The following is a 13783-nucleotide window of genomic DNA, read 5'->3' on the forward strand; positions in this document are numbered from 1 at the left end:
AGTTTTGGAGTTATAGGAAGGGAAAAATTTCGGGTAGAAATCTAGGAGAAGGTTTTAGAAAAGAAGAGAAGTTTGGATAAATAATTTAAGGATCGGCTGTGTTCGGTACAATTTTGCGGCGACAGTGCGTGTAGTTGTAGGAATTCCAACACTACACCCCTTAAATGATTTCATTGTTGATCAACTCATTTTTAGGTTTACACTCTTAATTTTATTGATTAATTTTTGAATGTTCTTATAAGAAAGATAAAGAAGTCAAGAATGATCTCTGCTCTGAAATTTCTCTCTCCCATTTACTTGTTTCTTACTCAAAAAGATCTCTCCCCCTCTTTACAACTCGAATGACTATTTATAAGGAAAAATATAGTGGATGACAGCTAATCTGTCCTTTATTTTCGGATATGGCTTGCGACATTCTCGCAACCTTACAAATGTTAACTTCGCAAGCTCTCTAATTTTCGCAAGACTATCACATCTTTCTCATGATCCTTACTGATGTCGTTTCTGAAATTGTTCTGCGACGTTATTGTGCAATACCACTGATAATTTCGCTGAGACATAATTGTTGCGAGATTCTGATCCTACGTCTTGCCTCTTCTCATATCTTCTCTGCAAAGTAGAGAATGATGTGAGAAATTCCGCAACTGCTTATCTTCTCATATTCTGCATTTATCACACGTATTCTTTCTTCCATTTATTTCTCGACACGTCTTTTGTAACCGTTACTTTTTAACCGCTTAAATCTTTCCGTATTAACCGTGTTTATTTTCTCGAGGAAAAATTCCCTCTATATATATTTATTTTCACTCTCTTCTTCTTTCCCTTTATTCTCTCTGCAACTTCATCGTTCTTCTGCAAATTCCATTATTGCAACTTTTCTTCTTTCCTCTTCAATCTTTTTAAGTTCTTCTTCATCTTCAAACTAGATCTTCATAGTTCGTGATCTTCTTCGAGACAATCTCCCTGCTATCCTTTCTCATGGATTCATCAAGGTTAGTCTTCTCTTTTCTTCCTTATGAGCTTTGCTGAAATTGATATATTTGAAATTAATATTTTTTATTGCCTTATGTGATGTTGTTTATGTGATTCCCATATTCTTGTTATTTCAGCAAAAGCGGCTCCAACACTAAATTTACAGTTCAGGACCCTAACAATCCCATATCAAAGCATAAAGTTGACGCACATAAAAGAAAGTCTGCAAATGAGAAGATAGTAAGAAACACTATCTTTTTTTTTAATAACAATGTTGTTGCCTCTGTTTCTTATCTAGATTGTAATTCGCAGGATGATAAAGATCTTCATAAACCTCACAAGAAATCTCGCCACCTCAAGACTGTTCCAACTTCTGTTCCCTTCCACCTACTCATTTCTTCCAAATCTCCTGCGACATCTTCGCAAGATAAACCTTTGTCCCCAGTTCGTGAAGATGTTGCCTCTGATTTCATTTCTCCCAAATCTCCTGTGACATCTTCGCAAGATAAACCTTTATCTCCAACTCGCAAAAATGCTTCCTCTGATTTCATTTCTCCAGTTGATCTTTCTATGATTGAAATTCCCCTTATGGATCCTTCTGTGAATGAAACCTCTTCTCTTCCCATTGAGAATGTTTCTCAACCTTCTATCTCTACTAGTTCTCTACCCAAGTCTCTCCCTATGTCGAAAGAAACCGTGGAAGGGATAGATATTGCTTTCAAGATTTTATCTGAGATTCTAGATGATGGCAAGAAGTCTTCTACTGATACCATCAAGTCTAATGTTTGCGAAATTCTGAGCAAGCATTTGGGTTCTGACAAATCTGTTTCGCAGACAGCTTTAGAAAAAGAATGTAATGCTCTTCGTCTTGAAAATCAGAAACTTCAGAATATTTTGCTGGATCGTGACAATCTTCACAAGAAGAATGATGAATTAAGAGGTATGATTTCCTCATCTATGTCTTTAATTTTCCTTTTCGATGGTTTTATCCTTCCCATGTTTAATTATCCTTTAAATCCCTCTTTCGCATGTTAAGCATTAAATCAGAAACGAGTAATGGAGAGATATCAATTTGAATCTGCTGTTGAAGAAGCCCATGTTGATAAAGAAGTCTTAATGGATCAATATAACCAACTAGATAACCTCTATTCATATTCCCTTGATCAAATAAATAATCTTACCAATGAGAATACCCAATTAGTTCAAAGACAAGATCCATTAAGTAATGAAGTATCTCGTCTTTCTTATTCTTTAACCAAAGCTAATTTAGGGATGGAAACTTTATCAGATGAGAATAAAACCTTATCTCAAGAGAAGCGAGTTTATTTAAACAAGATGGCGATATCTTCGCAACAACTTAATATTCTCCAAAAAGTATGTGCTGACCAAGAGAAATCTCTTCGCTCTTTAAGAAATGAACTTAAAGAAGTAACATAATCATCTATCGTTGAAAGAGATACACTCATTCAAGGTAGAATAGCTTTAAGTGTGAAGGCAAATCAGCTTAAAGAACAATATTCCAAATTAGAAGAATCTTATTCTTCTCTTGCGAAAAAAAATGCCTTCCTTGTTTCTAAAGAGAAAAATCTTCAGTCTCGACTTAAAGGTTTAGTTGGAGATAAATTTGATGACGCAATGGACCATTGGGAGAATAGTTGTCTATCTTTGATTCAACACCTTATTTTGCAAAAGGAAGGTAGTCATAATAGTTTGACTGCCTTAATTATCTTTTCTTTGTCATATCTCTCTGAATTCCTTATTTTAACAAAATTTTGTATTCTATTTTTCGCAGAGTCTGAGAAGAATCTTCATTCCTCTATTTCTGACTTGGAGGCTAAATATGCTAAAATTCGCAAAGATAATTCCTTGCTCGTCTCTACCCTCACTGGTTCTCGCGATCGAGCAGAAAGAAGACTTGATTACCTTGCTTATTTTAAAGATATTCAAGATAGGAATCATCAAAGAGCACTTCTTCGCCAAGTTCATCTCCGGGCTGAAGTCCTTGTAAATGACATCTTACTGTCCAACTCTCTTCCTCCTACATCAATTGATCCTCTAGAAGTAGATGATGATGAAGTTCCTCGTCCTGCTGATAGTGATTATGATTACGAAAGCGGTGCAGAAGATAATCTTCAGGAAGATGAAGAAGAGATTCCTTCTAACGAAGTATCTGCTGGTGTTAATCAGAATGAGAAAGAAATTTCTCCTGAAGAAGTAATTGCTGGCGATAATCAAAATGCTAGTCATGGCGAGATCAAAGCCGAAATGAAGGAGAATCTTGTGACAATATTGGCGAAGAATTTCTGTCATCTCCTGCTACTGATATTAATATTGAAGCTTGAGCTTCTTTTCTAGTTTTCTTTTCTTGAGCTGTCTTATTTTATCACTTTTGAGAGCTACATTTTCCAATAACTTTGAAGACAACTTTTCCTTTTAATATTTTGTTGATAAGAAAGATAATGCTTCTTGTATATCGATTTCCATACTTGCCTCTCATTATATTTCTTGCACAAAATAATTTGTTGTGAATGCTTATCATCAATTTGTTTTATCATATGGTCTTATTTTTCCTTCCTAATTAAAGGTCTTATTATGCCATCTCTTGTCATTGCGACAAAATCGCAGGGAGTCCTTGCATTTTCATACAAAAACCCATTGATCTTGTCTTAACCTTTTCTTTTGTATTATGGAATCTTCAGGAATGTTGCGAAAATATGACAGGCCTAAATATTCTTGCGAAAATAAAGCCCCATGACATTGCCGTCTTGCGACGAAATCGCAGGACGTCTTCGCACTTTCATGCGAAAACCCATTGATCTCGTCTTATCTTTTTCTTTTGTATTATTTCCTCTTCAGGATTGTTGCACAAATATGACAAGCCTTAATATCCTTGTGAATAAAAAGCCTCATGACATTTACGTCTGAAGACACATATCATCTCCCTAATGGAGGGTGCCGCCCTTATCTCCCCCCTGGTTGCCCCTTCAAGGAGGCGTACTTCTACCATACAAGGTTAGCTCCTCCCATCCAGTCTTAACAACAACCAGTTGTTTTCGCAGCCTCTTATCCCTTTTTCCTATAGGGCTTATGGTTACGAGACTGCACCCTAAGTGGGGTTTTCTTCAGGCCGAGTGCAGTATAAGCCAAGACTTTTCAAGAATGGCAAGGACGCTTCAAACGCCCCCGGCACCCTTGACTCAACCGTGTACCTCGGCGCCTTGATCAGATTCTTCACTCCTTGAGAGAGTCCTTATTACCTTAGTCTCCCAACCTAAGTCATATGCTTAAGTTGAGAATCCAAGGTGCCTCTCCCAGATGGGCTTTATTGACCCCAAATCTCCATGACTCAGGTTCCGGTGGCGGTGTAGCCTTTCCATGAGCCATGCAACAGGTACCCCTAATATGACGTACTTTAGGTCTTACATTTGCCTCTTGCGAAATTTTATTCGCGAACTAGGGTGTACGCCATAAAGGTTTGCCCCTTTCTTTTATGTCATTGTTCTGTGATTATCTCTGCGACAATTTCGCACATCATGATCTTCTTTTGATATGAGTAATTCTGCAATTATTTTTTTAGAATTCATAACTTCTCAAAGCTTCTTACTGATAATATCTTTCCAAATATAACATGTTCCATGGTCTGTCTAATCTATGACCAACATCTCTCCCTTCTGGATCCATTAATCTATAAGCTTCTGTTCCAACTATCTCCTTAATAATGTAAGGTCCATCCCATTTTTTCGCTAATTTTCCACCATTTTCTCGCTGATATATTGGTGTTTCTCGCAGAACTAAATCTCCTGGTTGAAATTCACGTATTTTGACACGTTTATTATATTCCCGAGCTAATCTTCGCTGATAATTCTCCATATGTTGTAAAGCTTTTTCTCTTTTTTCTTCTAATTCATCAAGTTTTTTAAAATTAAACCCGCACTAAGATTTTTCTCCCAAGCTTCTCTTTTTGTTGTCGTAATAACAACTTCTGTTGGTAACACCGCTTTAACTCCGTATGTTAAACAAAAAGGTGACATTCCAGTAGCTTCTCTTCTAGTTGTATTATAAGCCCATACTGCATTATGTACTTGTTCGCACCATGATCTGTGATGTCCTTCCAATTTCTTCTTTAATATATCTGCAATTGTTTTATTTGTTGCTTCTACTTTCCCATTAGCTTGTGGATACAAAGGAGTGGACTTTCTACATTTTATCTTGAATGCGCTAAGTAACGTTTTTATATTCTGCCCCTAAACTGTTTACCATTATCAGATACCAACTGTGCAGGAATTCCAAATCTGCAAATGATATTTTCGAATATGAATGTAAAGATATCTTTGTCGCGGATATGTTGTACTGCCTTCACCTCTGTCCATTTTGTGAAATAATCTGTTGCGACTATTAAGTATCTTCTTTGTCCAGTTCCTGGTAAAAATGGCCCCACAATATCTAAGCCCCATTTTCCAATGGGACACACACTGGTTGAAGATGACAATGGTGCTCCTGGTGCATGTATTTTCTTTCCATGTCGCTGACAATCTTCGCAACGTCTTGATATTTGTTTTGCATCTTCATGCATGTATGGCCAATAATAACCTTGCATTTTTGCTCTATGTGCTAAAGATCTTCCTCCACTATGATTGCTAGCATCTCCACTATGTAACATTTTCAGCACCTTTTCTCCTTCCTCTCGTGTCAAACATTTGAGTGATGGTCCACTAAAGGATTTTCGGTATAGCAACCCATCTCTTAATTCATAATTCGTTTCTCGGCTTTTTAACTTGTGTGTTTCCAATCTATTTCTTGGTGTTTCTCCTTTCGCCAAATATGCGTGAAGTTCCATTCTCCAGTCTGCGACATTGTTCATTTGTTCTTCTTTTTCATTATCTATCACCATCACATCCACATCTTCCTCTTCTTTATTTATTGATGGTGACAGAAGTGTTTGTATTTTTATGCATCTCGCAGTTGGATCTGTCATCATGCTTGAGATGAAAGAAAAAGCGTCTGCGAGTCTATTATCCTTTCTTGAAATGTGCCTCCATTTTATCTTTCTGGATTTTCGCTGATAATTCTTCAACCAGCCTCTTGTATTTCTTCAAGGATGGTTCATTTGTAGTATATTCTCCTTTTATTTGGCGAATAACTAGCTGCGAATCACTAGTGATCCTGGCATTTTATAGTTTCAGTTCTATTGCGAATTTTAAAGCATGTATCACAGCTTCATATTCGGTTTCATTATTAGTGGATGCAAATTCCAATCTGAATGAAAAAGCCATCTTTATTCCTTCTGGCGAAATTAAAACAATTCCAACTCCATTTCCTTCTCCATTTGATGATCCATCTACCAATATTTCCCATCTATTTGGTTCTGTTAATAAATCTTTTGGATCTCCATGTTCTTCTTCTACATCCATCATTTCTTCTACTGCTTCATCTTCTTCTAAAGGAAATTCTGCCAAGAAATCCGCAACAACTTGTGATTTTGGTGAAGACAAAATTTCATATTTAATATCAAAGTGGCCTACTTGTGCATTCCATCTCTCTACTCTTCCTGATCTTTTAGAATTCTTCATCACTGATTCAAATGGTACTTTTGTTAATACCTTTATCTTGTGTGCTTGAAAGTATATGCGGAGCTTAAATGATGCATAGACCAATGATAAGATTAACTTTTCAATCTTTGAGTAATTCTTCTCAGCAGTATTAAAAGTTTTGCTAATGTAATAAATGGGTTTCTCCACTCCTGCGTCTGCTCGCAATAACACATCACTTAATGCATGCGACGTTGTCGAAAGGTAAATCAATAATTCTTCTCCTGGTTTTGCCTTTTGTAAAATAGTTGTATTCATAAGATGTTCTTTGATTCCTTGAAAAGCCTTTTCACATTCATCACTCCATTTAAATTTCGCACCCTTCTTGAGTATATCGAAAAAATATTTGCATTTGTCTGATGATCGCGAAATGAATCTCCCCAGCGAAGCTAGAAGCCCATTCAACTTCTGTACATCTTTTATTGTTGCTGGTGTTGGCATGTCACAAACTGCTTGCACTTTTTCTGGATCAACCTGTATTCCTTCCTTTGATACAATGTAGCCTAAAAATTTTCCCGATGCAACTCCAATAGTACACTTCTCAGGATTCAATTTAATGTTATATTGCCGCATTTGTTCAAAAATTTCCCTCAAGTCTTGTACATGGTCTTTAGCTTCTTTACTCTTTACTAACATGTCGTCCACGTATACTTCTAATGTTTTATGTATCCATTTTGCGAACACCTTCTCTACCATTCTTTGATATATTGCTCCCGCATTTCGCAAACCAAATGGCATTTTCGTGTAACAACATAAACCTCTAGGGGAAAAGAAAGCAGTATATTATTGATCTTCTTCATCGAGAGGAATTTGGTTATACCCTTTGTACCCATCTAAAGATGATACCCTATCATTTCCCGCTGCAGATTCCACCATTTGAGGAATATCGGGTAACGGAAAACTATCTTTGGGGCAAGCTTTGTTCAATCAGTGAAATCTATGCAAATCCTTGTTTTTCTTTGGGACAATGACCATATTCGCTATCCATTCTGGGTATTTAGCTTCTCTTATAATTCCTGCCTCAAGAATTTTCTGTAATTCTTCTTCTATTTGGGAATGGTAAGTTGTTGCGATTTTTCTTATTCTCTGTTTAAATGGTCTCACATTTTTGTTAATCTCCAATTTGTGGCAAGCAATTGATGGATCTATTCCTGGTTTCTCATCCGTGTTTCCTGCGAAAATATCCTTATATTCTCGCAACAAGTTGACAGTTCTTTCTTCTTCTTCTACATCCATTTTGGTTCCAATTCTTAACATTAGAGGCTCCTCTACAGTCCCAACATTTATTTCTTTTGTTGGTTCTGCGGCAGTGTAACTGGTTTTAGGTTCTCCCATTGGTGTTGGTTCTTTTATTGCTTTTATGGGTCCTTCCCCTTCTTCCGAAATTTCGCTGGGTATTCCTTTTCCTTTTTTTGCCATTATCATATAAACTCTAAATTCTTCTTCTGTTTTTGCTTCCTTTGCCAATTTTCTGCGAAATTGTTTCCTTTTTGCTTGTTCTTCATAATGCTTTACTTCAATTTGATGACATAATTTCGCATTGTCAACATCTCCTCTAATTTCACATATTCCATTTGGAGTGGGGAATTAAACGCATTGATGCAACGTTGATACCACAGCTTTTATCGCATGTATCCATGATCTTCCTAATAACATATTATATGGCGATTCCATATCCACCACACACAATGTTACATATGTTTCGATTTCTCCAAGTGGAATTCGCACCACTATTTCTCCTTTAGGTTTTGTTGTGGATTTTCCAAAGCCGTGAACAAAATATGCTGAACTGGACATTTCTTCATCTTTAAATCCCATTCCCCGGAATGCATGATAAAATATTATATCAACTGAACTTCCTGTATCGATTAAAGTTCTGTTCAACATCCATTCTCCTGCGGATTTTATTGATGTATCCTTCTCTTTTCGTGTAATAGGCACTGTGATGACCAACAAAGATGTATGGTTTAAATTTTCTTTTGGTATTTCTTCCACCATGAATGCAAATTTTTGCTTTTCCCACTCTTTCAAGGGTGATATTTTTTCTACCGCTATAATTTTCTTTCCTTCAGAATTTCGTTTATGTATTCTTCCTTTGACGTTTTCATGAAATTCATTGATCAAGCTTTTTGTTATCATATTACACTCCAATCTTTTTCCATTTTCATTAATTCTACCCATCTTTGTTTTAACTGATTCACTGATTTATTTAATCACTTTCTTGATTTGAATATTCTCAATCAACAATCTTCAACTTTCGATCTTCAATCTCCCTGTTTCTAGCGCCATTATGTAGTTGCAGGAATTCCAACACTACACCCCTCAAATGATTTCATTGTTGATCAACTCATTTTTAGGTTTACACTCTTAATTTTATTGATTAATTTTTGAATGTTCTTACAAGAAAGATAAAGAAGCCAAGAATGATCTCTGCTCTGAACTTTCTCTCTCCTATTTACTTGTTTCTTACTCAAAAAGATCTCTCCCCCTCTTTACAACTCGAATGACTATTTATAAGGAAAAATATAGTGGATGACAGCTAATCTGTCCTTTATTTTCGGATATGGCTTGCGACATTCTCGCAGCCTTACAAATGTTAACTTCGCAAGCTCTCTAATTTTCGCAAGACTATCACATCTTTCTCATGATCCTTGCTGACGTCGTTTCTGAAATTGTTCTGCGACGTTATTTTGCAATACCACTGAAAATTTCGCTGAGACATAATTGTTGCGAGATTCTGATCCTACAGTACGATTGTTGGTTCTTAATCAAAGTAACATTTTCAATATCCGTGGTGAAAACAGGATTGGCTAAACACAATTTTTTTTAATTTTATTGACCTGATTCCACGCAAACAATTGGGTACGAAATATTGATTATTTTTCATCTGATAATGTTGTCATGTACCTGACTTGTGCTGAGGATGGTACAACTGAGTCACTCAGCCGAGCTAGAGGCGAGACCCACTGAGTCGAGTCGTGAAGACAAGTGTCGGAAGTTGTGTAGGAATTCTATTTCCTCGAGTCACGTATTTTTTTCTTTTCTTTCATTGATGTAATCCAGACCGTTGTTATCTTTATTCTCAGGTTGGTGGTTTATAAACCAATCATTGTAAGGACCTCTTTTTTTGCATCAATGAAAATTAATTTTGCTTTCAATCTTGAAAGTTAGGCTCTGCTTGCAGAGAGAAAGCAGCTTGCTGCTAATTATCTTGGTTAAATCCCTTGTAGGTGTATCTCAATACACTACAATTAGTATCAGATTCACCCCTAGAACCTGTAATCATGGCTACCAAGCAATCTGTTGCTGAACTTACTTCCACTGTTACTCAGAACACCACATCGATTCAAGAAGTGAGAGATGAGCTCAATTCCTTGAAGTCGACAGTTTCTGATGTCAATTCCAAGTTGAATACTATCCTCGATCTACTTGGCAACCAATCTCAACATCAATCAGATCCAAAAGATACCCCAGATCCATCTGGTGAGTCACAATCTGACCCTGTTCATTCTTTCAACAATCTTCGTCACATCATCAATTCGATGTCTCCTAACAATCACAGTAAGTTCTCACACACTCCCAAAGTCGATTTCCCCAGATTTAATGGATCTAACCCTCGTGGTTGGGCTCTCAAATATGAACGATATTTTGCCTTTCACAAATTTCCGGATGAGGAACGTGTGGATATGGCCGCAATTCATTTTGATTCACAGGTAGATTCATGGTTTATGAACTATCATCAAGGTAAATGATCCATTCATTGGGATACTTTTGTTCGAGACTTATGTATTCATTTTGAGGATATTACTCAGGATAATTATGTGGGCAGTTTCAATAAGTTGGCTCAAACTACAACGGTTGAGGATTATTTCGATAAATGGGAGCATTATAAAGGGTTTATGGTAGCTAATAACCCTACATTACCTGAGAGTTTTTATACCCTTAGCTTCATTAGTGGGTTGAAGGAGGAGATACGAGCAGCAGTGCAAATGTTTAAATCAGAAACCGCAACTGAAGCCTTTGTCTTAGCAAGACTGCAACAAGCCTCTTTGCTTCACCACTCAAAACCTCCTAAAACATTTTCTAGACCTTTTGTTCCAACACCATTGTCTGTGTCTCACCCACCCTCAACGGTTAAACTATTTTTCTCTCCTCTCTCCTCCTACCACTTACACTAAATAACTTACTTCTTCAAACCCAATTGTTACACACCCAACTTCCCCACGAAGTACTTCCACTGAAAATTCCTTACCACCTATCAAGATACTTACTCATGCCCAAATGCAGGTGAGAAAAGACAAATGGTTATGCTACAATTGCGATGAGTTCTACAGACAGGGCCACAGGTGCAAGACACAACAATTATTTATGCTTATACTTGATGATGAGATAGAGGACTCCACCCTAGTATCTCCTACTGACTCTACTGTTTCTTCACCAACTACTAGTGACTCTAATATTGAGATATCTTTACATGCTTTAACTGGACATGTGGTCCATGATACCATTAGAATTTTAGGTCATCTGAAGTCACACCCTATTCTGGTTCTAGTGGATACTGGCAGTACCCATAGTTTCATTGACTCCAATATTGTCAAGAAACTACACATTCATACATCTCCCACAGGGTACATGGTGGTGACAGTAGACAATGAAGACATCATCACTAGTCATGGTCTTTATCAAAACCTTCAATGGGAAATGCAGGGGCACAGATTCTCAAATGACTTGAGGGTACTTCCACTAGGGGGATATTACATGGTCTTAGGAGATGATTGGTTACAACAGTTGGGAGATGTCACCTTCAATTTTTCTCAGTTGAGGATCTCTTTTCTTCATCAAGGCAGACATATCACACTTCAGGGAAGTTCTTCTAAACCTTCTCTTAACCTTATTGACGGTTCTTCTGTAAGAAAGTTTATCAAAGCAAATACACCTACACTAATTGGCCAATTATTTGTTGTCTCTACATCACCACCTCCACCTATTCCCCCTCAAATTAATGCAGTGTTCGAACCTTCCCTGATATCTTTGCAGAACCTACTACACTCCCACCCCCTAGAAATATGGACCACAAAATTCCACTCAAGCCAAATTCTACCCCTACTTCACAGAGACCCTATAAATGCCCTTACATCCATAAGTTTGTGGTAGAACAATTGGTACAAGAGATTCTTTCTACAGGGCTTATTCAAAAACGTTACAGTCCATTTGCTTCTCCAATCCTCCTAGTGAAGAAGAAATATGGCACATGGAGATTTTGTGTAGATTATAGAAAATTAAATGAATTAACTGTTAAGGATAAATTTCCTATACCCTTGATTGATGAGCTATTGGATGAACTCAAAGGAGAAGTTATATTCTCTAAAATAGACTTAAGGTCTGGCTATTTTCAAATCAGAGTTTTTGGCCCTGACATTCACAAGAAAACTTTCAGAACTCATCATGGACATTATGAGTTTAAGGTGATGCCTTTTGGCCTCACAGATGCACATGATACCTTCCAAGCTCTAATGAATGAAGTATTTCAGCCCTTTCTAAGGAAATTTGTTCTTGTTTTCTTTGATGATATCCTTATTTATAGAAAATCCATGGAAGATCATGTTCTACACCTACAACAAGTTTTCTCTGTTCTCAGGCAACATTCATTATATGCCAAATTGTCTAAGTGTGTTTTTGCTCAGCCTCAGATAGACTATCTGGGCCATCTCATCTCTGCAGAAGGAGTAGCTGCTAATCCTGAAAAAATTGCTGCTATGACCAACTGGCCTTTACCTTCCAACTTGAAACAATTGAGAGGATTCTTGGGTCTCACAGGATACTATAGAAGATTTATTAGAGGTTATGGTACTATCTCTAAACCTCTTACTGATATTCTTAAGAAAGATGTTTTCAGTGGTCTCATCAGCACATGAAGCTTTTAACATTCTGAAAATTGCAATGACAATGGCTCCAGTATTGGCTTTACCAGACTTTTCAAAGCAGTTCATCCTTGAAACTGATGCTTGTGACAGAGGAGTGGGAGCAGTGCTCATGAAAGAAGGCAGACTATTATCTTTTTCAGTAAAGCCTTGGGTCCTAAAGCTTTATCTCTATCCACTTATGAAAGGGAATTCTTAGCCATTGTCATGGTTGTTCAAAAATGGATATATTACCTTTCTCACAGTAAATTCATTATTAAAACTGATCACCAAAGCTTACAATATCTTATGGATCAGAAGATCTGTACTACCTTACAACAAAAGTGGCTAGTCAAATTGATGGGATTTGATTACATCATCCAATATAAGAAGGGTAAAGACAGTGTGGTTGTTTATGCCTTATCCAGAGTACCACAATTATCTACATCCTGCAATGCCATCTCTGTGAGCACTCCATAATGGACCCAAGATATTATCTCTAGTTATGATGGTGATGATGAGTCTCAAAAAATTATAGCTTCATTAATTGTCTCTCCAGACCAGCCAAACTTCTCATATTCCAATGACATTCTCAGATTCAAAGGCAGGCTATACATTGGGTCAAGTAATAAGGTCAGACACTCTATTCTCCAATCTTTACACTCATCTGCTATTGGGGGTCACCCTGGCATGCTAGGTACTTATCATAGAGTAAAATCCCATTTCTTTTGGCTAAAAATGAAAAATGATATCATGCAATTTGTATCTACTTGTGAGGTTTTTCAATGAAACAAGGGCAGTACTTCTTTCCCTAGTGGACTCTTACAACCATTACCCATTCCAGAGCAAGCTTGGCAAGACATTTCAATAGATTTCATTGAGGGGCTTCCACTGTCCAACAAGAAGAGTGCCATCTTAGTGATTGTTGATAGACTTACAAAGTATAACCACTTCATTCCCTTAAGCCACCCTTTTACTGCTATATCAGTAGCCAAGGAATTTCTCAACAACATTTTCAAGCTTCATGGCTTACCATGCTTCATAGTCAGTGACAGAGACAAGATCTTTGTAAGTCATTTTTGGCAGGCCTTATTCAAATCCTTAGGCACCACTCTCAAACTATCAACATCTTGCCATCCTCAAACAGATGGCCAAACTGAGAGAACTAATTCATGTGTAGAGCAATACCTCAGATGTATGACAAGCTCTAACCTTAAGCAATGGACACAATGTTTAGCTCTTGCTGAATGGTGGTTCAAAATAAACTATCACTCTAGTCTGAAGATGTCACCCTTTCAGGCTCTGTATGGTTACCAACCCCCC

General features: G+C 37.1%; 1 protein-coding gene across 1 annotated transcript; it reads left to right on the forward strand.

Annotated features, from left to right (window-relative positions):
* Positions 1-9844: 9844 nt before the first annotated feature.
* On the forward strand, positions 9845-12475 carry LOC113360095. The gene is made up of 4 exons (XM_026603642.1): positions 9845-10273; positions 10373-10693; positions 10848-11460; positions 11598-12475. Exons 1-4 carry the CDS (start codon positions 9845-9847, stop codon positions 12473-12475), a joined length of 2241 nt encoding a protein of 746 aa, XP_026459427.1.
* Positions 12476-13783: the final 1308 nt, after the last annotated feature.

The sequence above is a fragment of the Papaver somniferum genome, chromosome 3 (assembly GCF_003573695.1).
Source record: "Papaver somniferum cultivar HN1 chromosome 3, ASM357369v1, whole genome shotgun sequence".
Lineage (NCBI taxonomy): Eukaryota > Viridiplantae > Streptophyta > Magnoliopsida > Ranunculales > Papaveraceae > Papaver > Papaver somniferum.